The 27,476-nt window shown below is 46.5% G+C and overlaps 3 protein-coding genes and 1 long non-coding RNA gene across 4 annotated transcripts; 3 read left to right on the forward strand and 1 right to left on the reverse strand.

Annotated features, from left to right (window-relative positions):
- Positions 1-2,861: 2,861 nt before the first annotated feature.
- Positions 2,862-4,517, forward strand: LOC111835816 (lysophosphatidic acid receptor 3). The gene is given in 2 exon segments (XM_023796501.2): positions 2,862-3,308; positions 3,311-4,517. Coding segments are annotated over 2 exon segments (918 nt in total). The 5' UTR covers positions 2,862-3,179; the 3' UTR covers positions 4,100-4,517.
- A 3,188-nt stretch (positions 4,518-7,705) lies between these two features.
- Positions 7,706-9,452, forward strand: LOC140592722 (uncharacterized). The gene is made up of 2 exons (XR_011993170.1): positions 7,706-7,908; positions 9,258-9,452. It is a non-coding gene; the product is annotated as an uncharacterized lncRNA (long non-coding RNA).
- On the reverse strand, positions 8,781-16,939 carry ndufaf6 (NADH:ubiquinone oxidoreductase complex assembly factor 6). Its single transcript, XM_023796481.2, has 9 exons — positions 16,682-16,939; positions 15,961-16,060; positions 15,410-15,532; positions 15,251-15,307; positions 14,524-14,626; positions 13,304-13,437; positions 10,751-10,852; positions 10,178-10,234; positions 8,781-9,781 (listed from the first exon to the last, which is right to left on the reverse strand). Exons 1-9 carry the CDS (start codon positions 16,867-16,869, stop codon positions 9,653-9,655), a joined length of 993 nt encoding a protein of 330 aa, XP_023652249.1. The 5' UTR covers positions 16,870-16,939; the 3' UTR covers positions 8,781-9,652.
- Positions 16,940-17,355: 416 nt separating this feature from the next.
- On the forward strand, positions 17,356-27,476 carry nagpa (N-acetylglucosamine-1-phosphodiester alpha-N-acetylglucosaminidase). Its single transcript, XM_023796493.2, has 11 exons — positions 17,356-17,541; positions 19,646-20,122; positions 20,997-21,136; positions 21,249-21,357; positions 21,649-21,777; positions 21,911-22,125; positions 22,308-22,355; positions 22,537-22,665; positions 23,416-23,547; positions 25,439-25,520; positions 26,175-27,476. Exons 1-11 carry the CDS (start codon positions 17,459-17,461, stop codon positions 26,386-26,388), a joined length of 1,758 nt encoding a protein of 585 aa, XP_023652261.2. The 5' UTR covers positions 17,356-17,458; the 3' UTR covers positions 26,389-27,476.

Below are 27,476 nucleotides of genomic sequence, written 5' to 3' on the forward strand. Positions count from 1 at the left end.
AATGACTGCTGTGTTTGACAGACAGTGTTTCTAAGTAAGTAAAAAGCAAGAACTACACTGCGGACACCTTCACCATAAAAACACAGAAGATCCACTGTAATGTGGGAGCCCCTCTTTAGCAGGAAGAACTGATGGTCCAGCCTTGAATTTCAAAACATGTCAAGATGAGCTACGGTTGCAGGGGTGACCAGTAACAAAAAGCACGTACTTGAGTACTGTACTAAGTATCAATATTTTTGGAAACATGACTTTCACTCCTCTACATTTGTAAGACAAATATTGTACTTTCAACTCTACTACATTTCTATGAAGGTTCTCATTATTAATTACGTTGAAGCATAGGTTTTAAGTCATCAGACAATTTTTTTCTCCAGTGTGATAGGCCATATTGTGTTTGTCACAGAAGAAATACCAGTCAGTAAACTACTCATTCAATGTCAGTCAAGTTACTGGGCAGTTTATAAAGCTAGAGGTGTATAACTGACTTTGTAGCATATTCCACAAGCTTTTTATTCTATGGGTTCTACAAGCAAGTCAGTGCATTCTGTAGGTTGTTTCCGAGTCATTAAGTCCTATAAATGCATGGTGGCAACAATGCATTGACATTAAAAAGAAAATGTACTTTTGAATACTTAAGTATTTTTTAAATCAAGTACTACAGGACATTAACTCAAGTAAAAATCTGACTGTATTGCAGTAATATTTTACTACGGGTATCTATATATGTATATATCTATATCCAGTAATGGAGTTATGTGTTTTGTCCACCTCTGCACAGTAGTCTTGGGACTATCCAAGATCCATCCAGGGCGTATCCCAGCCAGGACGTACCCCATCCAGGACGTACCCCATCCAGGGCGTATCCCAGCCAGGACGTACCCCATCCAGGGCGTACCCCATCCAGGGCGTACCCCATCCAGGGCGTATCCCAGCCAGGGCATACCCCATCCAGGGTGTATCCGAGCCAGGACGTACCCCATCCAGGGCATATCCCAGCCAGGACTTACCCCATCCAGGGCATACCCCAGCCATGCATCCTATGCTACCTGGGAAAGATGCCTAACTGGTTAGAAGATCAATGGATTTTTAAAGGCATCAGAGTAACTGTCATATTGAGGTCCATTTAAAAAAAAAAAAAACTTTGTTTAATTAAAATGGCTTCTGTTATGGAGGAGGACACAGGAGATACAGAGAACATCAGTGAACTAGAAGAAAACCAGACCAGATAACCAGAACCAAAGGCACAAAAACCAATTAATTAAGGTGACAAAAAAACTCAAAACATATCTAACTAAGTTGAGGTGGGGCTCCAGCCAGCCTGAAACCCCCAATGGAAGTAGATGGTCAGTTCACTGCAGCATGATCAGCCCATTCAGCCACACAGTGTCGGGGAAAAAATGACTGTTTATAAGTCTCCATAAGCTGTCTGAACTTTAAAACCTATCCAGTCAAATGTGAAGCCTTGAATGGAAAGGAAGGTTTCTCAAGTGACACATGCTAAGAGGCATTGGAGTTTCCAAATTGTTTGTGGGTGCGAATGTGTGTGTCAATGGGGTATGAGCACCCTGTGATGGGTGAGTGTCCTGTCCTCAATGTAAAAATCCCAACCAAGATTTTGTTTCAACCACCCAGTTGAGTCTGTGACTGTGACTCTTTAGATTCAACTAACTGGCTGAAACAAAATCTTGGTCTGGATTTGTACTTTTTAGACCTGAATTTTCTACCTCTACCTGGGTTGTTCCCTGCCTGGAGCTTCCAGTACAAGCTACATTTACTCCACAAGCTACAGATACTCCCACAACTTTGCACAGGACAAACTGATACAGAAAATGGATGGATGGATGGACACAAAAAGAACTGAGGAGAGAGCTGCTGTTTCTCACTGTCAGCTACATCATTTGCAACTCAATTACGATAATTCACATAATTTTCTGACAATATGAGTTTAAGGTCCGATTGCAGAGATAATTTTCCAAGCTAAAACAAACCATAATACTAATTTCAGCTCACATACATACACAAGCTGATCATTTTAAATCATTGTAATCAAGTTAGGTATTTTGCTTTGGACCCTTACAGTCCTAAAAACAGGCCAATATGGTCAGACATACAGCCCCGTAAGGTTGCATTCTCACTCTTCTGAATCGCGTTTATCTCTATTTGTTTTCCCACCGCGGTGGAACCCGTCACTAAGGGAAATAACCGTACGAACCGTCACACAAACAGGAGCCCGTAAAAACAGTGCATATTCACCTACAGTATGAGCCAAAGATTACGTGACCCGAATATCAAGTAAATCTAAATATCTAGTCAAGACGGTGCGTGTCAAGATCTGGGATATATTAGGGTTAGTTTCGGAGATGCTCCAGTGGTCTGGCCATAATGAATTGGCCTTTGGTAAGGCATTCAGATCTTTATCCCTGCGCAGGTCTTCTGCATTCAACATGATCGACTAAGAGTATACCACTTGTTAGCTTATCCAAGACTAAATATATTACATATATTAGTTTCAGATTTCACAATAAAGTAATGTGGTCTCTCTTACAGACAGATTAATCTGTCAGATTGATCTCACAGCTAACCTACCTGAACAAAAGATCTCCACTAAAGGCATAGCGCTTTCACCACGGTCCGCGCAGTGATTTGCAGCATTTCTTACGCGAACATGTAGGCGGGCGGGGGGTCAGTGCACGTTCCTCTCCGACTCAAAGCTGACTATGAATTGGATCTAGACTGGTATGTACTACATCATTTGGTGCAATATTCCCTATCTCTAAAATTAAATCATATTGTAATTTTTGTAGGCAGCTGATTTGCAAAGTATATGGATTATATAATTACCTAATTTTGAATGACATAGTCAATACTTTATTGAAATTTTATTGGTACTGTTGATTGTATTGGTTTTTAGACATTCCTGCTCCTTCTTTTGTTGTTTTGGGAAATGTGCATGTTTCGTATTCTTTCCATAACTGGTTTTGTTTATTAAGTCCCCTTCTGCTGGACTAAGAGCTGCCACCTCGAAAACGAGCCACCTCGATTTTCCGCCACTGAAAGCCGCTCGCTTGGAATTGTGAAGCAATGGCTTTGATTAAATAGCTCATTTCAAAGAATGTTTTATAACTCGGCTACTCAGCTACTGCTGCACTTTGACCAGTAAAATTGTGCTCGTGGTTTTCATGATCCTGCTCATTGTTGCTATTATGTTTGGAAACTCAGTGACTCTGGCTGTTATCCTGCGGACGAAATACTTCCACACTCCACAGGGTTACCTAAAGGCTTCCCTTGACCTCACAGTGGGCGCGCTTTTGTGGTGCCTCTCTCCGTGTACGCCGAACTATCACTCCTGATTAATGGTTCGCCTGCGAAATGGACTACAGTAAATTCACTGATCGCTACTTTCCACCCATGCAGCTTCATCGGTCCGGTATTTGCGGGTTGCACCTTGGTGTCAATCACAACAATTTTCTTTCTCATGATCGAGCGCACCATTGCCGTCCTGTTACCGCTGCACCGCGAAGCAGTGATCACAAGGAAACGGACAAGCATTCTCATCCTGCTCTCTTGGCTGGGAAGTTTCTTCCTAGCCGTGTTTCCAGTTCTTTATAGCAAGGAAATCGTGCTAGAATACAACGCGTGCAATCGAATGTGCAATTACGCACTGAGGGCTGCGACGTTTCCCACCCAGGCTTGGAACGTACTCCTGTTTCCCGCTTTCGACTTCACTCTCCTGTCGGGCACAGTGGCAATCAATATCCTGTCGTTCTCCACCATCTGGATGCACTTCAAGCGAAGGCAGCACCTGGCCGAATCTGACTGCCAGCGAGTCACTGGACCCACTTTCACCGACATTAAGGCAGCAAAGACCATAGGGATGCTCACCCTCGATTTCACTGCTTCCTTCACCCCGATCGCGGTCTTCGTCGTGGGAAATGTCGCCGGGAAGGAGTGGTGCAATTTCTCGTTTTTTGCCTTTTGGATATTGACAACCAACAGTTGCTGCAACGTTATAATATACAGCGCAAGGGACCACAAGTTCAGGCACTGCGCTCATCTGCTGCTGGTGCCGCTCCGGTGGAAGAGCGTGACGAAGACTTAGAGCGCTCGAAACTCAGCGGATGTTTACAGAAATGCGTGTTATCCAAACTGAGATAATCACTTACGATTTTCTTTGTCACGTCTGAAAGTTAAACAGCCGAAAAGATTAGTAGCGACAGTAGGGAAGGGGAAAAATGACTTTCAGTCACCGCCTTTAGCAGCGCAGGGATTTTTGATCTCAAGAGAAAATTAAATTATTAATTGGGATTACCTTTTTAGGAGAGAAGTGTAAAGTTTTGGTACCAAAGAAGGTCGTCATTATACCCGTAATATAGGCCTAATTTAGTCCAATATGCCTCTACAACGGATGTGAGAAAAACGTTTTTAGTACAGCTTTTGTGTTTGGGTGTGCTTGTGTGTCTGTGGTTTCCATAAATAAAATATTACGAGCGTCACAACGCTTGTGTTCATTTAAGAAATCTGTTGTCTGTTCTATGACGTTTAACAATTAGGCTTCAATGATGAGACAGCACTGATTATTTCTGTCTGTCTCTCTGTATGTGTGTGTGTACATATATATATATATATATATATATATATATATATATATATACACACACACACACACACACACACACAGAGCACTTGGGCATGCGCAGAAAATATTAACGTACTAGATGGAATTGGCGTGACTTTATTCACACGGAAACATAAATTCCATTTGCTAGGGAAATGGATGATTAATGCAATTGTAATGTGGTCACAGAGAGTTACAATTTCTGGGCAGCATGGCTCGAATGTGGCACGGAAATCAAAATATCCCAACGTTAGTTTCATAAGCAATAAAGATGTGATGCTGCCCACATGGAAAAACCATTGCGACGCTCTAATGGAGAATTTGCCCCGAGGGCCAAATTCCATCAGCAACACAACGCCAAGCTTCACTGCGTCCGATTCTGATTCGGATGCGGACTGAACCGCTTCAGAGTACCCACGTCGCTATAGTGCGTCAGTCTTCAGTGAATGGGAACTCCTCAAATATTTACACACCTGAATTTTAATGAAAAGACTTAATTTTAGCCACACTCCCGAGATACGCATCCCAAAGTCAGTGTTTGATAATTTGAACAAAGTTATTGTTTGAACATAGTTATTGTTTGATCTCGAGCAAACAATAAACTAACTTCTTGGGAGCACAAGGTCGGGGAGACCAGGGGCGATTGTAACATGGAATAGTTGTAATAAAAAAATATTACAATATTAATTGTATTTTTGTATTCAGTTTTCCGGCTGTAATATCTTTTAACAAAGCAAGCCAAGCACCTTTTAATCCATTATTTTTGATGTCCGCAAGCCCACACAGTGAGCAATGCCAGGTGTCATTCATTCATGAAGCGTGTGATAAATTGTCTAATAATTCAAAAACAACACGAGACAGAGATATCTAGTAAAGTGTGATTTGAACAGTGTGCTACAGGGGACAATGTAAAGATCTTGGATTTCAGATTATCTATTTCCAAATATACTTTATAAATATGACTAATTACACTCTGTCCATTCAGGGTGCATTGGAAAAAATACATGGGCCAATAGCTCTAAAACTAAATAAGACATGTGAGGTATATTGCACTTTTAGTAGCAGTATAAAACTGCAGCTCAACTATATATTTTTTCATGTATTTCAATGGAAGAGCAAAGCCAAGGAGAAGCTGATTTAAGACAAATTAAATTCCAGATATGAACAAAGCTGGGAAAGTGAAAATCAGACTGAAGCAGTGAACACATCCTGTAGCCTATGGAACGCTGTCAAAGGAGTGAGAAAGCAGGCCATCTCACCTCAGGGGACACTTCATGCGTTTTATAAAATCATTGGGCCAATCTCATTCCATTAAGTAGGGATTTTTACCCACAGACTGTCTGGTGTTTATTTTAAAACCACTCATGAAACACAGCATTTTCTGATGTAAAATTTACTGTGCTGCCCTTTGCAAACTTTTCAGGAAAGTGAACTATCAGATTACATGGAGCAATCAAAACAATGGACAATTACTTATTTTAGAATGATTGTAACATGTTCCTTCCACATGTCATGCTGGAGATTTGTTTTATCCCAGTGTCACATGACACATAATCAGGCAGGTGTGTGTGGGCTGCGGGTGTTTGAGCACTTGTTCCTTTTCATCCCTTTTGCCCAAACTATCTGCAGTACCTCCCTTTAAAGGTTCTGAGTGTCCCTCTTATATGTCGAAGGCTTTGAGCATCTGTCCCTCACAAAGTGCCTGCACATGACCATGACCATATACTACATTACAAACCACCCAAAAATAATGCATGAAACGTATTTAGTGCAAGAATGTCGTGCAATGGCGTTGTTTGAAAACATATAGTCATAAGCAGAAAATCTGCAAACACAGTTACCGGCTCTGGTTTTGCTCTTTTGTTTCAGCAGCATACAGAACATTGAACATCTGTGTATATATATTACTGCAATGTAGTCTTGCCTGTAGTAAACTGCATATGATCCTGCTGTGAAAGTGAAGACACATGCCACAGCACAAAACAAAGAAATGTGTCCTCTGCCTTTAACCCATATGTGACATTGGGACATAGCAGGGAGCAGCTGATTCTGCGCCCGGGGAGCAGTGCTGGGGGGCGGAACCTTGTGCAGGATATCTCAGTGGTATTTTGCTGGTCAGGGACTTGAACCAGCAATCTTTCAATACCAAATAAACAGCCCTAAGGCGTACCTCCCCAGTTCCAGTCCTGGAGGCCAGAATCAGTTTGCAGTTTTCTCTGCTGAAGCACGTCTTAATCAGCTAATTACTGGGGTTAGTAGGTGTGCTTGAGCAGGGAAATCTGCAGATTGTGTTGAATTTGCGCCTGCAGGAAACTGGGGAAGCCTGGCCTGATGAAATGCACAAGCTAAAACTAGCATAGTCATCAAGAACACATTGTGGATATGGGCGTCTCAGAGATGGCAACTCATCAGGCTGCATGCTTATGGGCGGCTGGAGGAAACCAAAGAACCCAGGGGAAGCACGTGTGACACGTGGAGAACATGCAAATTCCAGCATGCAGGGTGATGACAGGATCACAGGCATCCAGCCGTACAAGCGAGACCGCAGCAGTGACCACCGAGCCAAGGTGCATCCTCTACAGTCTACACCATTACATAACATGGAAATTAACAAATAAGAAGCCGACTCTAAATTATGAATCTGCCAGTACAAAGAACAAACTCTCTCCCAGAGGTGGAAAGTCCAGGTTCAGAACCAACCAGCCGGGTATAAAGAGTCACAGTCACAGAATCATGAACATGTTGGTTGAAGCAAAATCTTGGTCTGCTGGACCTGAACTCTCCACCTCTGCCCAGTAGCCCTTTGCTATAATGCCGGTGAAGTTCTCCTGGCGTTTGGGGTGGAGCTGCGATCCAGGAAGGACCTTACAACACGTCCATCATCCCTCTGGCTGTGGTGCGGGGCAGAGCCGCAGGAAGCATCGCTGAGGGCTGGACAGCGGCTTCAGTCAGCTGATGGGTGAGGATGCGGGAGCCCTGGGGGGGGGGGCTCTGGGTGAGTACCCTGGGTAAAGCAGGTTCTTCCGTCGTTAGGGACCCAGCTGCCAAGCTTTTGCTGTCCCGGTCAGACATGCGAACTTACATCCTACATCCTTTGCTCCCTTTGTAGTTATAAAAAATGAAACTACAGTGAAGGCTGCTTGTTCCAGGACGGGGGAGGCACTGAAGGACGTCGAGGAGGCAGAAGGTCCAGGCAGCTGCCCTGCCCTTCGGACGAAGCTTAAACCACCTACTGTTTGTGCAGATTCCTGGTCAGGGAGCAACACAACTGTCCTTTGCTCTACACGAGTCAGGTAATACTCAAAAAATAAACTGCGATATTAACTTGGAATCCTGTGCGCTCATGTTTCGCAGTTTGTATGTACTACATTGTACAGTTTGTTTTACCATAATGTTGCACTCTATGTTGACTGCTTCTTGTATTGCTGCTCGACATGTTGCCTGGTAGTCTGCAAGAAGGCATTCAAATACGAATTTCATTGTACTTTGTATCTGTACACTGTACATATGACAATAAACCTTTGAATCCTTTAATCCCTGAATGCCCGGAGTAGCTTCCCACGAGGGAAGGGATTGTGCTCTTGTAGGTCCGTTTTCCTAAAAGATTTCCATGTGATCATTCAGCATTGTAACACTGAAAATGCCAGATTGATGCTGCAGTGAAATAAAATCAAAAATTAATAAACCAATATGTTAGCCGCCTCTGAGTCTCGAAGTTATCCGCTCCCCGGATTTCGCTTGACCACCAGAATCCAATTAGACAGTGGCTATTAAAACAGCCATCCACTAATCATCTCACAGATCACTTAATTAACATATCATTCCACGTTCCACAGTGTAGCTGCATTCTCTGTTGATCTGGAACAGAAATAAAATAGCTTCACGTGAGCCTTCATTAAAATGTTGACCTTTCTGTACATTGATACAAAAATTTGTTTGCGTTATTTAAAACAATTGACTGGTGTACATGACGTGTGGAGGTGAAATTTACGGTAGTCTGGGACGTAGTCTGTTGGTAGTCTGAGTGCTGCTGCGATTGCTCTCAATGCCTTTGGCCTTGTCCATTGTGAATGTGACTGTTTACTAAAAATGTTAAGTTATGTGGCGCACAGAGGGTTTCAGAGCTTCTTAGCATGCCGGCGCCACCGCAGGACACAGCACCCAGTTTGTGCAGAATGGTGAATTTAATATTAACTCTTGCTTTGCTGGATTAGAGCACATATGCAGCGTGAAATGCCTAGATTTAGTGCCAATGAATTGTGTAAGTGAACCAGCGTAGGTGAAGAAAAAAAGATCAGAACTGACATTAAAAAAAGGAATGGAATGCTATTTTACTGAGTGAAGTGTCTATAGGTCGCAAGAAATTATGAAAGGGAGCGACGTCTCTGTACAAGACTTGGAGGGAAAGGCAAGATTTGGGAGGACAGGGAGTGAAGGGCCTTGGAAGAGCGAGAAGCTGAGATCAGCGAGCAAGAAAACAGCAGGGAACAGCCAACCGTCTCGCGCCGAGGGGTCACTCGCAGGAAGGGTTGAGCATGTTGATTTGTAAGTCGAAGGTTTCGTTCTTTGTGGAGACCCAAGACCCAACAGACCCAAACAGACCCAACAAACGGGAAAGCTAAAACTGCCCATCCATCTGTAGGGCTACCTGAAGCCGCGAGGAGAGCCCAGCACCCGCAGTCCAGGGCACTGCAGACAGAGGAAAGCCACAAGAGAAGACGATGGAGCCCACACACTGGGGATTATATTATAAATATCCACTGGACAATGATAGATAAATTAAAGCATCTATACCAGTGTTTCCCAACACGTTCCTCGGGAGCCCCCCCGTTTCTGCTCCCTCCCAGCAAAAATCTGGACTGAGTGGCAAGGACATGGGCAGTAAGTGTGTTTTCATGCTTTCTTCCCTGGTGGGGAGCTAGTAAGCAGCAAAAATGTCCACTGCATGGCAGTGGGTGGGAAGGGAGCAGAAAGGTGAACTGTCTGGCGGTCCCTGCGGACCGGGCGGGGAAACACCGATCTATACAGCAGGAGATATCAGTAGACGGCCTTCCATGAACGGAGGTACAGCTGGATGGGAAGCAGAGGGTTCCGCTTCTGTAACGTGGGATGGAAAACATCAAAGTCCACCTTCCTCACTTTCTGCAGGTAGTCCTCTAACGCGACCTAGAACAGGACACACAGAGCAGCCATAAACACGCAAGCAACGAAGACTAGTCTTCTCCATCCGGACCATTTTTCAACCCGTTTCTTGAGCAATATGAGACTTCTTAGTAACATGAAGGCCGCCATATGTTTGTATTTTGAGCTGCATTAAAGTTGCCAACAAAATTCCGGCATAAAGTTCTGGGAGAAGAAGACAAGCTGTCCGGCTTTTCCAGTGGCGTCACGCAGCCGACATGCACATTTAGGCGTCGTGACTAACGCTTCCGCCAACTCACCTAAGAGTAGCTTGTCTCAGAGACACCCCCACCCCCCCGGTTTCCTGCAGCCCGGATCCATTATTTTCTGGCCCATCATTAATTCTTGGCCCTATTATGTTCCGTTTTGGCAGAGACTCACCGTCTGCAAGAAGGCAGGGAAAGCGGCCGTTGGAACGTTTTTGGCGAACGATCGAGCCTGGGGTGGAGATTTAAAAAAGAAAAACAGAATGACAAGCAGGTGTCAAGGGTCAAGGGTGCGCTCATGATAGCCCAGGTTATGTTTCAGAGGCCCGTATGAAAGATGTGAGACCACGACCCTCTTCATTAAGTGCTTTACAATCACTTCATTCCTTTAACAGCAGAACAGACGGCTGTTCATCTGATTGTACATTTATCACTCTCCAAGAAGATGAGTCATGTAGCCATAAGTCAGGGCCGCCACCTGGACAAAAAAGAAGGAAAGAAAAACATGGACCCCCCCCCCCCAACACACCAAAAACAGGGCAGCCAGAGTAGAGGCTGGGATAGTGACTATCAGCATGCAGGAGGCCAGGGAAGCAGCACCTGGAACAGGATAGAGCTAACATTCTCGCGCTACCCGCTATCCGCTACGCGCTACCCGCTATCCGCTACGCGCTACCCGCTACGCGCTACCCGCTATCCGCTACGCGCTACCCGCTACGCTGCACGTGCCAGCGGACGGCATACTGACGTGCTGCAGATGCACGTGGGCTTGGCTGGCGATGTCATACACCACGTCCTTCACGCTCTGCTCCCGGCTGCCCCGCAGGAAGTCCTCCTGTGAAGCACCGTGCTGGAAGGTAAGACAGAAGCCACGCTGAGAACGTCGCTGCCACATACGGCTCATCACCCTGCACATGGACAGTGATGTTAGAGCTCCGATTTAATAAGCTCACCACTCCTACAATGTACAGATCTTCTTAGCGCCAGTAACCCTTTTCATCATCATTTCTAACCTTCATTACACTTAAAATGCACAGAGGAAAAACACAGATGGAAGCTGAAGCAGGCCTTACACATTTTCCAAAAATGTCAAATGCATTACAGCACGGGGGCATTTCAATGAAAAAAAGGAAGTGGATTCAGCTAAGAAATCCAACCAAAAACTTGTATGTCTGCTGACTGATGCAATGCAAAATAGATGGTCTTTAGCAAACCTCAACCACAAAACTGACTGGACGATTAATACCCACAGGGAGATATGCCAGCTTGAGTTCAGGATTAATTGTAAAGACAACATTTGGAACAGAGTTAAATTTCCTCATAGTTATGTAACATGTCACCACAAGCTAATGGTAGGAGATTTAGCCAATGTCACTTTCAGGGGATTTCTGGTCTCTGCAGAAACCCAGTGAGGAACATTTTCACTTCACTGTACAATACAAAAGTAGCAGCTTTTACAGCATCTGTGAAACATCATTGACCCAAATATGGCAACACTACGATATACTGTTAAGTATGCATTATTAAATAAAAGGGAAGTGTGACAAATTTTGTTTAAAGGAGTTTAGGAATCTAATAGCTGTCATAATTTATTTACATGCACTCTGTTAAAAGTATTTTTACAGAAACAGAATTTCGGTTTGTTAAAATTTTGGTTTTTTTGTGTAACTACCTGCAATATTTTGTACTGGCACCAGTTCAAGGGTTTGGGGTGAAAGATCCTCAGGAATCCCCCATTATCAGAAATGCAAAGGCGAGATTCCAGGGTGGCAGAGATGGCGAACATGGCAGTGAGGCTGGCAGGAAGGAGATGGCGAACATGGCAGTGAGGCTGGCAGGAAGGAGATGGCGAACATGGCAGTGAGGCTGGCAGGAAGGAGATGGCGAACATGGCAGTGAGGCTGGCAGGAAGGAGATGGCGAACATGGCAGTGAGGCTGGCAGCAAGGAGATGGCGAACATGGCAGTGAGGCTGGCAGCAAGGAGATGGCGAACATGGCAGTGAGGCTGGCAGGAAGGAGATGGCGAACATGGCAGTGAGGCTGGCAGGAAGGAGATGGCGAACATGGCAGTGAGGCTGGCAGGAAGGAGATGGCGAACATGGCAGTGAGGCTGGCAGGAAGGAGATGGCGAACATGGCAGTGAGGCTGGCAGGAAGGAGATGGCGAACATGGCAGTGAGGCTGGCAGGAAGGAGATGGCGAACATGGCAGTGAGGCTGGCAGGAAGGAGATGGCGAACATGGCAGTGAGGCAGGCAGGAAGGAGATGGCGAACATGGCAGTGAGGCTGGCAGCCAAGGAGATGGCGAACATGGCAGTTAGGCTGGCAGGAAGGAGATGGCGAACATGGCAGTGAGGCTGGCAGGAAGGAGATGGCGAACATGGCAGTGAGGCTGGCAGGAAGGAGATGGCGAACATGGCAGTGAGGCTGGCAGCCAAGGAGATGGCGAACATGGCAGTGAGGCTGGCAGCCAAGGAGATGGCGAACATGGCAGTGAGGCTGGCAGCCAAGGAGATGGCGAACATGGCAGTGAGGCTGGCAGGAAGGAGATGGCGAACATGGCAGTGAGGCTGGCAGGAAGGAGATGGCGAACATGGCAGTGAGGCTGGCAGGAAGGAGATGGCGAACATGGCAGTGAGGCTGGCAGGAAGGAGATGGCGAACATGGCAGTGAGGCTGGCAGCCAAGGAGATGGCGAACATGGCAGTGAGGCTGGCAGCCAAGGAGATGGCGAACATGGCAGTGAGGCTGGCAGCAAGGAGATGGCAAACATGGCAGTGAGGCTGGCAGCAAGGAGATGGCAAACATGGCAGTGAGGCTGGCAGGAAGGAGATGGCGAACATGGCAGTGAGGCTGGCAGGAAGGAGATGGCGAACATGGCAGTGAGGCTGGCAGCCAAGGAGGAGACACTCAGCGTATCCAAGCCAAGATGCAGAGATCAGTTTTTTTTATACCAAAAATAACTTCATATTTGATATAATACACACATACAATAGCAAATATTAAATAACACTAATATCACTAACATATTATATTATATGATTTTATACAAACCAAATAGTTTTCACTGTCGTTTATATTTTTTTGGCTTAAGTGTCTTCCAAATATATTCCCATTTAATTGTTCACAGGCAACTGGCGAATAACTGAAACTGCGAATGTCAAGAATTCGTGAATCTGAGGGGGCGAATATATTTAATAAACTTTGTAGCTGTCATTTGGTTCTTAATATCTGACATGGATGCACTGAAAAAACAGCCGTCCGCGTGAATTTCAGAGGCCGTTCGGCGGCAGTGGTCTCACCAGCATGCAGAGTTCCATGGGGAGATAGACCTTACGCCACTGGCTGTAGTGGGGTGTGGCTCGCAGGCACGTCACGACCCCCTGGGCCTTCCCGATGTGACTGGCAGCGTGGTCGGCGTGGACGTCCCTCACGCCTGCAACACAGAGCCGCCTTAATGGACCGTACGGAGGTCATAAGGGCACGCCTCTCAGCCTTCCTAAAGTAGCTGACATCACGTGCAAAGTGAAAGTCAGCGTCGACAGGTCGTTTAGGGGAATAACCATTCCAAACGGGGGGGGGGGGGGGGCAGGACGTGACACCTCGCCTTAAAGTTCTCTACCAGACGAGGGCGTCTCAGGTTGTGAGTCACACCTCAGGGCGTGCCAGCATTTCTTAGTTTAATTAGTTCAAATCCACAAGGAAGCCTGGGGTACGGGGGGGGGGGGGGCAGTGTGGAGTGTTTCACTGTGTCCAGCTGGCACATCAGAGCCCCCCCCAGGAGACGCCCTGTGTAACAGCAGATGTGACCCCTTTACCTCTGACCTACCGAAGGTTTGAGTGACACCTGTGACAGGTCTTCAGAGTTTTTTTTTTTTTTTTTAACAAGCTTTTCCAAAGCCTGGAATCGCAGAGGTACCTGAAACCGATCCCATGTTTCTCACCCTTTCACACCGCATAGAAATAACAGGGGTGAAAATGACGACATTGTCAAAACATAGTGAGAGCTGTTCCATATGGTCAGAACTGCAACAACAGTTAAGCTGCGCTACGTGGAAGGGAACAGTGGCATGTTCATGAGGCGCACGCTAACATGTAATCCTTACTTTACTCGCTGGTCGAGAAAACACGGCCGTTTTTAAAGTTTTAATGCCCTCTAGTGGGCGATAAGTGAAAAGCACTATTAGACATGTTTTTACAGCAGCTGCTATACAGAAAGCGTGAAGCCATTATCGCATGGAAAATTCAAAGCGATACTGACACTGATCAAATAATAATGCTGCCTGCACCTTTGAATGATGAATATTTCAGTGCAAAATATCTACTCTTTCAAATTTTTATGAGAAGCAGAAAATGCCGGAAGGTGAAAGTAGAAATCCCAGTGTGACACGCACTGGGACACCCCAGTGAAAATCAGACACCTGTGATTTATGGCAACAGTGGCTTTCCTCTCAGTTACAGAAAGAGGCACAGACTGGCCTGCTGGGAACATACAGCAGCACCCAGAGGCACTTACTCTTACCCAGACACTCCAGAATGAGGTACAGCAATGAGGAGTAGGTGTTCTCAGAATACGTCTCCAACTCCTGGAGGTTCCGGTATGTTTTGTCCTCCAGATCCTTCTCCTGAGAACAAAGTGTAGATCAGATTTGCCCAACCTTTTTAAACTCAAGTTCTACTTTTCAGGTGACCAGTGTGCCGAGATCTACCAGTTCAAATAGGGAGCCGTAGCTGTTACTCTGTTACTCTATTATTACTCTAGCTATTGCCTTTCTACATAGTTAACATGCACACAGCAAATCCAGGTAATTCTCCAAATTGAAAAAGTGTAAATAAATGTATTTCTCTACTTTAAGTGTCTTAAAAGGTACATTTACCTACCTAAGGGTACAACAGGCATACCCTTGAGGGTCCAGCCCCAGTGACAAACAAAGGTACAAACTGGTGCCCTTTTTTCTTAGGGTGTATTGTGCCAACAAGTAGAAACGATTGTTATGCGCCCAGTCTAGGGTTGAGACGCAACACGATGCAAATTCATTTAAAAATTACACTGCAAACAAACAGAAAATCCTGCGACACACTGCATGGCTGTGCTGGCAGCCGCTTCCTATGAGCCGCATTTCTGCTTCACACATCTGCGCAGCAAAGCAAAAGCCAGGAGCATCTGCACCTCTGCTTTACAAACTACCCTCCTAAGAAAGAACACATTTTAAATCACTCGTTAAAAAAGCCGCAGATGAAAAACTCACTCTTTCACTGATGATTCTCAGCAGCCACTGTTTAGTTAAGTTGTGTTTCTTAACTGCCTGCAAAAAAAAAAAAAAACAGAAACATCTCAATGTCCAAACGTCCGCTGTCGCCATGGACAGTAAGCAGGCACTCTGGTGGGGGAGGATTTCTGTACCGACCAGCCAGAGCTCGGCACCGACAGGCTGCACCGGTGGCTTGTCTCTGAACACGTCCTCCACGGCCATCCTCCAGAACTGCATCCGCATGAGGCCCGTGGCCTTCTGGGTAACCAAGTCCTTCACCTGATAAACAGCAACACATAGGTACCCTATTCCACCAGGACATGACTCCAGAATTAATTTCAGAGGTTCAAAACACACACACACACACACACACACACTCAAGGCATTTACACACAATTCTGGTCACAATGTTGCAGCAGAAATTGAATGAGGATAACAGGCATGTAGGTAATACAGCCAACAGCATGACTATAGCACATGTGACTGAACAAATATGAAATCTGCAAGCTGTTATTTCAATTTACATTCATAAAAATGTTACAAAGGATCACATCAAAGTGCACTTAGCCACCCACTGACTGTCTGTGAGAAACTGCCTTCTTTATAGACACACATTCTACCCTCCATCTTCCATAACGGCTTATCCGGCGTAAGGTGGTGGCCAGCCTGCAGTCTGTCACAGGCAGCAGTGCTGAAGTACCTCCTACCTGGGCGATCTCCACGTTGAAAGCGCGCAGTGCCAGGGAAGCCCGCCGGGCGGCGCTGGGGAGCAGCAGGGAGCACAAGAAGCCGTCATAGTCCCGGGTTCTGCGGAAATATCAATGCGGTCATCTGGCAAACCGTGCAGCTGCTCCCTAAAAAAAGCTTTCACGTAAAAAAGAAATCCAAATAATCAAAAAGCTGAACAAAGTTCTAAAAACAATTTTATTAAATGTGCCATTTGACCATATTATGAATATAATTAATGCTTCATGTTCCAGGACTTGTACGGGGAAAATTATTTAAATAAACTCAGAAATTACTGAAATAATAGGATATTATCCGAGTGCCACTGTACTTAAGAGACTTTCTTGCAAAACGAACTAAACATACACGTTATATGCCTTGTCGCCTGCAAACAGCACCCCCGTTCTCCATAAATTGGCAGGAAAGCCTACAGACACTTTACTACACAGGCAAATTTAGGCCACTTTGTGGGGATAGTTATGTTAATAAGATGGGATAGTTCACCCAGTCGCAATCATGGAAAAATTAAAACCCTTTAAAGCATTAAAGCAACTTTTATTAACTTTCAGCAGTACAAAAACTGTGTTATTCTGGATTTAATTATCTATTGTAAGATACAAAACAGCTACTCAAATGACCTGAAATGCAAAACTGCACGTTATATGAGAGTGTTGTATACTGGATATCATTAGAATAACTCACCTCACAATATCAAGACAGTATTTTTCGCTGTGCTGCGAGCCGGCGCTAGAATACGCCGATACCCTGAGACGGTTAATCTCCGGGGGGCTCAGTGCGCGTACAGCACTGGGAAAAGCACGGATCTCAGGCGGAAACTTACAGCCTCTGTGAGAAAAAACCCCACGAGTAACGCAGAGGCCAGGAAACATGTTACTTCACGCCGCCATACCCTTCAACTCTGACTCCCGTTTGGTGTTTCATGTAAAACCTTCCCCACGGTGACGGAGCACCATAGGCCGTAATTATACATCCCACCACAATATATCAGTATAGGATTCGATTATAATATTTTAAAAGCAAAATGTCCACAAGAAGGTAGTTTTAACTTTAGTGCTATTATATAAAGAAATATATAACGTTTGTTATTGTCATACACAGAAATTCTTGATTTTTTTCTTGATTACTGTAAAGCAAATAAATATACCATTGTCTTCGATGCAGGTAATCTCACTATTAAGCGATTATGGACATTTTATTAAGTAAATACCGATGGTCAATTGTTAACAGCATTCATTCATTTATTTGGGGGCATGAATATAGAAAATGCTTGCTCTTTTTCAGCCTCTTGGGGGCCCGAAAGGGAAATGAGACATATGGCGACGCATGCGTACAACGCACAAGCAGGTGTCACGGATCACGTGATTTGCGCTGTCACATGATCGTATGGAGTCGCTTGCTTTAATCGTGACCATTAGGATAATGTAGGCGTTTGACGGCTTCGAACACGCTTAGCGTTTTATGGCAGCGCCTTCAGTAAATTGCGGATGGCTTCTGCTGCTTATATATATTGCTTACGGGTCCTCGGAGAACGAAGATGTCTGGTAAGGCTGTAGTCAGCTAATCTGTTTAGGATAGTTTTTACTTTGCGTTATGATTGCTCAGTAGTTACAAGACAGTGCAAAGCGAAACCACCTTAAATTGTATTATCGTTTTTATTAACTCTTGCGACATATTCTGGGAAACAGGACACAGAATCAATGGTGATGCAACTTGTAATCAAATCAGTCAGTCGGATGGATGGATAAATAGTTGCATGGATGGTTGGGTAGATGGATTGTGACGGAGCAAAGTTGAACTAGATGTCACTTTGACATATTTTTCGATTGTGCACTTACGTTGGAAATCGAGATAGGTTTCGTAAGTACGTTGGTTTGCTGAAATTCAGATATCTTTTCTAGTCACTTTCAACGTAACCAGCTTAACTGCAAAAGTTTGTTGTTTCCGCAAACTTTCAATTTGTTATATTTTTGTTAAAATAGTAATTGGATTGAGGGAAATGTTTTTATAAAGATATAAAACATTTTCCTCTAGACGGCGTTAGTTTTTTTTTAAACTGTTAGTCATAGTTTGCGCTCATATGACTATGAAATATTTGGCGTTTTTCAAAATGGCGCTATTGATTAAAGAAGTGATAGAATTATGGCGTGTGATTGCACTGCTTAAAGGTTATATCCATGTCTCATGGTAAAGCGTCTCGATGTTTTTAAAAAAAAAAAATTGAGTTGGAAATGTTTGAAATCCATAAATGTAACTATAAAGCATGTCATTATTTCCAGTTAAAGTAATCGTGACGATACTTTAAAATATTATACAGATGTTTACATTTTTAATTTATCAACCCCTGGAAGTTGTACTGTAATACAGAGTACTTACCCTCGTATTTTATAATCACTGAAATTTGTCAACACTTAAATTCAATGGTCACATAAACAGCAATAATGAGTTTACTTTGTTATATGAATAAATAGTTATTCTAAAGTGTATCAGAAATGAGTCCTGTCTGAATATGCATCCATCACATACTTAGTCCAAACTCTAAAGTCTAAACCGAGCATGTGACCTTCTCATTATACTTCTGCTGTATGAGTTGTGACCTGAAGGGGGCGCTACATGGCTGTTGGCTTGTCTTTTGAGCCAAGCTACTGTCTAAAGGCAGTTGGGCTTTTCTTACTAGACATAAAACAGATTTGTGGTCATAGTCAAGGCGCTTTTCATGACTTCAGTGGCCACTTTCAATATTTCGAGCTCTCTACAGTCGTCCGTATAGCTGACCTGATCTGTACTGAAGGCACCTGTAGATGTACTTCACTTTGTGTTTATACAAATCCAGCAGCTGGTCTGCAATGCCCCTGTTTGCACTCTCTGTTTGCACATCTTACAATGACAGGCACAGCAAGTACTGCTGTACTCAGTGTACAAGCTGTCGTGTTTGTGTTTTGGTTGCTCTTAGCTACTCAGTGACATGTTATCTTTGCCAGTTTGCCAGTAACTGATTGCTGCCTAAACTGTCAGCCAATCTGCTTTATCTTCTGTTTTCTGCTACAGTTTGTATACTGTTCTAAAAAAAGCGCGTACTTGACAAGCACGGTTTTTTTTTTGGCCTGTTAGATCTATCTTCCATAATTGCTTTTGCTGCACAGGGTTGTGCTTAACTCAATGTTCATTTAATATAAGTGGTGGATCAGTCTGCCGATTGGTAGCTGAAGGTAATAGGAGCACAACAGCCATGTGTTTTCTTTTATTTTCCTGTGAGAGTACTGTAATATGCCGATTAAGGTTAATTAAATGTTTATTGCTTATTGACAGAAGCAGATGTAGTTTATGTTGATGACTTTTGTGGGATATCTTGAGGCGGTTGTTTTAAGTCTTTAAGTCTCCTTGACCACTGAGCACCTGTTAAACCAGGTGTGGCCAATCTTATCTGCAAAGGGCAGCTGTGTGTGCTGGTATTTGGGATTCCTTTTCGGTCAGCTGATCAAACCCAGGTGTAAGGTGTAGAAGCAAAGACTCTTATACACAACTGCCCTTTCTTGATAAGATTGCCCCCCCCCCCTGTAATTCAGCTGTCAGTTTAATCTTGAGTGACGGTGTCTACCTAATGGGGAGAGCCCCTGCCCATTAAAGCTTTAATCATTGTTTTGACAGGAGCCCATTAAACGCTGACATCCTGTTGCCATACGGTCCCGGGGGGGCACACGGACCCTCTCACTCCCATCGCTATGTAAGGGACTGTCAGTCCGTCACCCACGGCAACGTCACCTATGAGACCTGGCCCAGCAACAGGGATGCCCACGCTCCGGTGGCAGAAACGAAGTTGTTCGTTTCCCCCATCAGAATTGGGCATTGTGTCCAGGGTCATGTGACCGTCGTCAGCAACCCGCTGCAGACCTTCTCCGTGCTGGAACCTGGGGGGGCAGGTGGCTGTGGGAAGCCCCTCACGGAGACGGTGACCCGCACCGCAGGGACCAGGCGATGCCTCTACGCCCAAAATGGTGGTTTCTTCAACACAAGTAACAATCGCTGCCTTGGGAACGTGGTGAGCGACGGGACACTGGTCCAGAACAGTGGGGGAATCCAAAATTCTCAGTTTGGGATCAAGAAAGATGGGACTTTAGTGTTTGGGTAAGGAAAAAAGAACAGTTTGTGGGACTTGCAACTTTGTACACTTTAGTTGTTGTCTGAGGTTTGGACTGTTGTGTGCCTCTAGAGATTGCTTGAATTCTTTGTTTTTAAAACGGGTGATCAACATTTTCCATGTCAGATATTAAATATTCATGTGTTCTGGTCATGTTTTCTGCTCATAGGTTTAATTTATGTCCAACTAAGTCTAACAGACTCAGAAATTGTTGGGTCTTAAAAAGTCTAAGGTGACTTGAAGTCCTGGATATAACTACAGGAAGATAGTTTCGCTTTTAAGTGTCATCAGATCAGCGAAATGCCTCTTTTTTTTTTTTTTCTTTTTTTTTTTTTAAGGTTCAATGTTAGTGGATCCAATTGTGGCGTGTGAGTCACACAGCCCCAGGGTGTGTCCGTGCTGAGCGAACATTTGGACACTGTTGCTTCCGTAGGAAGTTCAGCAGTAGTTTGGACTCGGGGTCTTGGCTTGTGGCAAGGCAACCAGTTGCAGTGGAACCTGTCCATTAACATTGGCTGAAATAACTGCCACTAGGGGTCACACCGATTGTTTTATGTTTGTTGTTGGACGACTTGAAGATGTGAATTTGACCCACTTTAACAGCATTCTTTAATATTGAATGGAGGCTGATGAAGTGCAAGGTGCTTAATGGACTTTTGCTGATCAGCTCTTATGCTATTTCTCCATGGGGATGTTTAGGGAACCTTTTGGTCCTCACTGCAGATATGGTTTGTGATGCCAGTGAACTGTCACTGTGATCTTGAGGAATTGGTCCTCACTGCAGATATGGTTTGTGATGCCAGTGAACTGTCACTGTGATCTTGAGGAATTCAGCTGCTTTCTGTCTGTCCGTGCTGGCAGCTACCTGTCTCAGGAGGACGTCCAGGGTGATGCTAACCCGTTCGTGCAGCTGGTGAGCGGCGTGGTGTGGCTTCTGAGGAATGGTAAGGTGTACATAAATGAGAGCATGGAGGCGGAATGCAGCAAGACCCAGGAGACGGGTAATAACCCTCCCCCCCCGACACACACACACACACACACACACACACACACACACACAGAGGCACTTCCTCCTTACTGAGACACATAATCTCTGTTTTTGAAATCTGCTAGGGTCATTCAACAGGTTTGTAAACGTGGTTTCCGCCCGAACAGCCCTGGGGCACGACAAGGAGGGACGACTCGTTCTGTTCCATATCGATGGGGAGACGGATAATCGGGGGTGAGGAGGTGCACACCTCAGGACGCTGGGGTGCTGTGAGTTAACGTCACAGCTTAAGACGGATCAGAGCATAAAGACAATAGTAACTGTCATGCAGTAAATAGCGGTGATAGTGTAGTGATAGTGATGTACGAAGGCTGTGAGGTACAGACTGTCTTATGGATGACTATTTATGTACTGCTATGCTGTAATGTGGCTGTAGAGTGTGTGTGTGTGTGTGCGTGTTTGTGTGTGTGTGCGTGTGTGGAGGTCATCCCTATGCTTACGGCCTGCTGTTCACTACCGCTGCAGGATGAACTTGTGGGAGGTCGCTGAATTCCTCCAGAGGCAGGGAGTGGTCAATGCCGTCAACCTTGACGGGGGCGGCTCCTCCACCTTCGTGGCCGGTGGCTCGCTTGCCAGTTACCCCTCAGACTCCTGGTATGCCGGAAACAGTGCACACTTTTGTCGGATTTCACGCTTTATTAATGAATGAGTTAATGAACTTCTGTGTCAAGGGTGCCGTATGGAAATGGCAGATAATTGGGTTTCTCCTGGTGCGTTCGCTCTGTAGCCACCCGTACCTCGATGGCACCCGGTGGAGGTGCCCGCGTGCCGTCTCCACGGTGCTCTGCGTGCACGAGCCGCCGTGCCAGCCCGAGGACTGCGGCGGACGTGGCTCCTGCGTCGGCGGGCGCTGCGTGTGCCACAGCGGCTGGGCGGGGCCGGCGTGCCGATCCCCCTCGTGCCAGCAGTCCGCGTGTGGAGACCACGGCCTGTGCACGCAGTGTGAGTGACGGCCACGCCCTCCTTCCTGGGGGAGATCAACGCTAATTGCTCATACGGGTGGTTTTACTAAATAATGATGTCCCTGTGTTTCTGTGCTGTGTGGTGGATGCTGTGGTACCCGACTGAGGGGGGCGTCTTGGAGCTCTCTGTCACCCCCTCCTGTTTGGTTGTGTTTCCTGCAGATGGATGTGCCTGTGATGCAGGCTGGATGGGGACCAACTGCAGCCAAGGTATCAGTCCCTGAACACCCCCCCCCCCTGCCTTATTCTGCTCCTGAGACCCTATGAGGGGGAAAAAAACAGGGTTCGATGAAATGCCGTGGTTTAGGGACGGCCAATGCACGGAGGGCCAGGTGTTAATCTGTCCTGTCACGGGTGGCTGACCGTGTGTTAAACCCCACCCCTTTTGCAGTGTGCCCTCCAGGTTTCTATGGCGACGGCTGCAACCAGACATGCACCTGCACCAACGGGGGTGTGTGCGACCCAGTCCATGGAAGGTGCTCCTGTCCCGCCGGGTTCCAAGGGGAAGCCTGCGAGCAAGGTGAGAGAGCAGGACGGACTCTGGGCGGGATCTGTCCTCACTGTTGCTGTTTACAAACCTCGTGTGACACGCTACCTCAGTGTTCTCGCTTTTCATTTCCTGGAAGACGCGTTACGGCCGGCGTCTGGCATTTTCACACGGTGAGACTTCCTGCGGGCCGCTTTCTGTTTCTGTAGTACTGGGGCTGACTGACAACCAACATCACAGCGCGAGTCTCGGAATGGTAGAAGGAGTCAGGGTATCGGGTGGTGATGGTGGGCAGGCAGACGAAGCGAAGGGGCGACCATAGAGAGACAGCGTCTCGCGGTGGCTGTAGTTCCGTGATTTTAGGTTAAGATCCACATATTTAGAACATCACCAAAAAACTGTAGCTGTCAGGGTCTTTAAGGCGACTCGTGGTGACCTGTCAGGTTTTTAGAGACGGTTTTATAACTGTAAAGTTAGTTTAAGGTTAATAGAGAGCCTTTGTTTTGTGTTTTTTTCATTTGTGTACCTGTGAGAATGATTTAGGCTTTGAGAGTAACCACAGTGCAGCAGTTACAGCCAAATTCATGGTCAGGATTCTCAGTTCTCAGGGGGAAGCAGTTGCACTAAACAAGCTTGCCCTTGTACAGTATGTGCTTCCTTCTGCTGTGGGATCCAGGGCAGATCTCACAGATATGAAACAGGGAGGGTTACATCCATAGTGGGTGGCAGCTGCTCTCCCTGACATTTTCTCCCCCCCCCCCCCCCCCCCCCCCCCCCCCCCAGAGTGTCCGCTGGGCTTCTATGGCCTGGGATGTAAGCGGGAGTGCCACTGTCCCAACAAGTGCCTGTGTGACCCGGTGAAGGGGAGCTGTAACGTCACCTGGCACGGGGAGAGAAACCAGACCATCCACACAGGTTTGGTTTTTGATGTACTTTCATGGTAACACTCATCATGCTAGTTAGAAGACGGACGGAGGATGTGGATCCTTGCAGCCAGTGGTAGCCCTTGCATCTGTCCTTGCAGCCAGTGGTAGCCCTTGCATCTGTCCTCGCAGCCAGTGGTAGCCCTTGCATCTGTCCTCGCAGCCAGTGGTAGCCCTTGCATCTGTCCTCGCAGCCAGTGGTAGCCCTTGCATCTGTCCTCGCAGCCAGTGGTAGCCCTTGCATCTGTCCTCGCAGCCAGTGGTAGCCCTTGCATCTGTCCTCGCAGCCAGTGGTAGCCCTTGCATCTGTCCTCGCAGCCAGTGGTAGCCCTTGCATCTGTCCTCGCAGCCAGTGGTAGCCCTTGCATCTGTCCTCGCAGCCAGTGGTAGCCCCTGCATCTGTCCTCGCAGCCAGTGGTAGCCCTTGCATCTGTCCTCGCAGCCAGTGGTAGCCCTTGCATCTGTCCTCGCAGCCAGTGGTAGCCCTTGCATCTGTCCTCGCAGCCAGTGGTAGCCCTTGCATCTGTCCTCGCAGCCAGTGGTAGCCCTTGCATCTGTCCTCACAGCCAGTGGTAGCCCTTGCATCTGTCCTTGCAGCCAGTGGTAGCCCTTGCATCTGTCCTCGCTTGCCAGTGGTAGCCCTTGCATCCGTTGCCTCCCCCTCCCCTCACTGGTCATTTGCAGGACTGACAAATCCAGTTTTTCTGGCAAGTTGCCTGGTAACCGTACCCTGCATTTACAGTGCCTGCATTGACAGGCATTAATTTGGGTGTTTAAGTCTGTATTCATGTGAAAGACCCCCTCAATATCCTTTTTCCCTCTTTTGTGACCAGTCAAGGCTGTTAATTTGTCCCCCCCACCACCACCACCACCACCATGTCATCTAATGGGCCATTCTGCCCCCCCCCCCCCCCCCACCACGTCTGCCCTGTCAGCTAGCTAATGTCCTACCTGGCTGGCACTCTGAGACAATGTCATAGGTCACTGAGCCTTTGACAGATGTTGATGTGGACAGATGTTGATGTGGACACGACCACCTTTGCCCTGCAGTGATTTCAGCATGTTGTGCGCAGCAGTTTCCCACCTGCTGGATAGTCCCCCCCCCCCCCCTTTGGAAACCCTTTCGAGGGATGTCCTGGGTCAGGTGGGGACGTGTGGTGTCGTTTTCACAAGGTTGCCCCTGGAAGGGCCGGGCCTCCTCATGTTTACAGGAGTCGGCTGTGAGGACTCCTGTGAGTTTAAGGGCCGGACCCAGGGCTCCGCGCTCCCTGGCTCGGATGTCGGGGCCATGCATGTCGCATTGTGTCAGACGTGCAGGGATATTATCTTTCTTTGTGTGTCGGGGCTGGCAACGCACACGCAGTGACTCATCGGCGAGCTCTGACTCACCGTGCGTTCATTTCAGGTCTGCCACCCGAGCCCTCACTCCGTACCACGTCCCCGTTCGCCTGTTTTTCTGCTATTAAAAGCTTCAGCGCGCCGTGTTCGCCTCTCGATGCCGGGGGGGTCAGTTCTATTTCAGTAAAATGCAGGACCTGCCCCCCCTCACCAAAGCTTCTCTTCCCTGGTCACAAAAAGCAGTAATTCTTGATAGAATCACTGGACTCACCGACCCCAAGAGCATGTGGGGCCCCGTGGAAAGAGGGAGGGTGTTAAAAGTTTCCTTTTAAAGATGGTGCACTGTGCTGTCTCTCTAAACCCTGCGATATTTTTTCTTGTAAAATGTTATGTGATTTTGTGTGTGTGTGTGTGTGTGTGTGTGTGTGTGTGTGTGTGTGCGCCTGTCTCCATCGGAGTGTGTATTCTTCCATACCTGCAGCATTGATGCCCCTTGTCTCCTTTTGTTTTGTTTTTTTTTACATTGTCCTAACCTCGCCTTTCAGCCAGTCATTGCCTTGCCAGGGAGCTGCTGAAGACTTGGCAAGAGGAGGTTGAGGCCCACAGGGTCACGCCGTACTTCACAGAGTAAGTTTCCGTCGTCCCTCCAGTTAGGATCGCTAATGGTACTTTGTGGGTCCTTTCTGGGCGCATAAATCAGAATCAGTATTGTTTATCATATCACCAAGTACTTTAATGTACAAGGAATTTACTTTGGGGTGTTGTGCTGGACAAGCAAGGACAGTAAACGTATAAATTATATACATACGAATAAAATGTGCTTCGTGCAAAATAAATGTAGCAGTAGGTTCATTAGACGGGATAATATGCTGGGTGTCATGTGACAGCAGGTGATTAAATGTGCAGGGGGGGAGGGAGAAAATCAATGGTTGTTGATGACGCCAACTGCTACAGGGGGGGGAAAAAGCTGCATGACACCCTGAATACAGAAACGTCTCATGACGTAGTAATCGGACTTTGACCAGTGTGAGGCGTACAGACGTGTGAGGTTAGTCTGTGCAAGAGCATTGTGGGGACTTCGTAGGCTCCTCACGCTCGGGTGTTTGTAAACGGACTCCAGACCCTTTCTTATGCAAGTGACATATGGAGGAGCGTTGCCATGGTTTCAGTGAACACATTGTTCTGCGGGTGTGTTTTTTTTCTTCTTTCCCTGAGGGCAGTGAATATGGCAGAGGGGTTGCTGGGGGGGGGAACTGAATAATGGTCTCCTGCTTCTTTCAGGAGGACCTGGCTAACCATCACCGTGGTTCTGGGTATGTTGCTCCTGGCCAGTGCCGTGGGTAACGTGATCCAAGCGTCCAGAAAGCCCGGAACCGCTGGGTTTCGGGCCACGTACTCCTACGTTCCCCTGGCCGAGATGACAGCCGAGATGGACTATGAAGATCGGCCTGATGAAAGCAAACGTGCAGCGATGGATTCCTCCATTTCCTACTAACCCCAGCATCCAGCCAGTCAAGGGGTGTGTTGGCAGGTGGGATGGGGCGTCGTGGGCCGGTTCCGTCTCTCAGGGTCTGCAAGCAAGGCTTGAACCAAATTCTGAAAGCTAAATGTATCACCTTCAAAAGTTTTTTTAAAAAAATGTATTTGCATCAGAGGGCTAGATGGGGCATGTTGAGGCTTGTTTGGGCAAGTTGTCTCTCTGCAGGCCCATTGTGGTTTTGCCTGCAAGGCGGCGCCATGACCTTACGAAGCCCCGTCAGGACGGCCGCTGTGGCTTTCCGGCTGCTCGCCCACGGCCTGCCACGTTGGCGCCGGGCACCATATGCCCGCTCTCCCGCTGTTCCGTGGGAGATGGCGGAAATGGACCCGGGTTCTGATAGTGTTCTCATGTTCTGCTTTTTGCTGCCAGTATTTAATGCTTCGCTACACGTACATGGCGGCATGGAGGTTTTTCTTTACTGATCTTCAACAATCCAGTTTACCTGCTGTCAGCACTGCATTTTGTGCAGTCACTGTGTGGCTGAAGGTGGCACATGGGTGCCATTTTTATGGATTTGTCAGGTGTTTGTGCTTTCTACTCAGGCAGGACTTAAAGTCAAAGTCCAGATGGTGTCATTGTGTCATTGTGATGGTCTCTCATTTTGTCATCATACCACGATGTGGTTTATGAGCCTTCTGTATATAAACGATGTAGACACAGGATTTCCTTTTGCTGGGGGGGGGGGGCAGACTGTGTCTTGTGTATGGAAACCATTCTGGCAATGATTTGGCGTCTCCGGCCTTTGCATGTTGAGAACTCTTTAAAGTACACTTACAAGTTTGAGTAAAAAAAAATGCATTCATGAGTTTTCTCCTGCAAAGAGTACAATGCATTGTCAACACTTCTAGCAATTATTCGGTACAATAAAACCGGTCGCATTCTGTTTTGCTTTGGGCACTTTTATGCCCTTGTAATTGTTTACATATTTTTATATGTACTTATTTTATATATTCTATATGGGCGTGTTAGAATGTAGGGTTATTTGAATACTGTTCTACCATGACTGTGTACAGGAAGTGGCCGGGAAAGGTGGGGGGTGGGTG

The sequence above is a fragment of the Paramormyrops kingsleyae genome, chromosome 9 (genome assembly GCF_048594095.1).
Source record: "Paramormyrops kingsleyae isolate MSU_618 chromosome 9, PKINGS_0.4, whole genome shotgun sequence".
Classification (NCBI taxonomy): domain Eukaryota; kingdom Metazoa; phylum Chordata; class Actinopteri; order Osteoglossiformes; family Mormyridae; genus Paramormyrops; species Paramormyrops kingsleyae.

Coding starts and splice junctions, on each gene's coding strand:
- nagpa (XM_023796493.2), top strand. CDS start 17,459: ATGGCAGCGCCTTCAGTAAATTGCGGATGGCTTCTGCTGCTTATATAT. Junction 17,542..19,645: donor TCGGAGAACGAAGATGTCTG/GTAAGGCTGTAG, acceptor TTGTTTTGACAG/GAGCCCATTAAACGCTGACA. Junction 21,778..21,910: donor AGTTACCCCTCAGACTCCTG/GTATGCCGGAAA, acceptor TTCGCTCTGTAG/CCACCCGTACCTCGATGGCA.
- ndufaf6 (XM_023796481.2), bottom strand. CDS start 16,869: ATGTTTCCTGGCCTCTGCGTTACTCGTGGGGTTTTTTCTCACAGAGGC. Junction 16,061..16,681: donor TACTGTCTTGATATTGTGAG/GTGAGTTATTCT, acceptor ATATTTCCGCAG/AACCCGGGACTATGACGGCT. Junction 9,782..10,177: donor TCCCTGCCTTCTTGCAGACG/GTGAGTCTCTGC, acceptor GTCCTGTTCTAG/GTCGCGTTAGAGGACTACCT.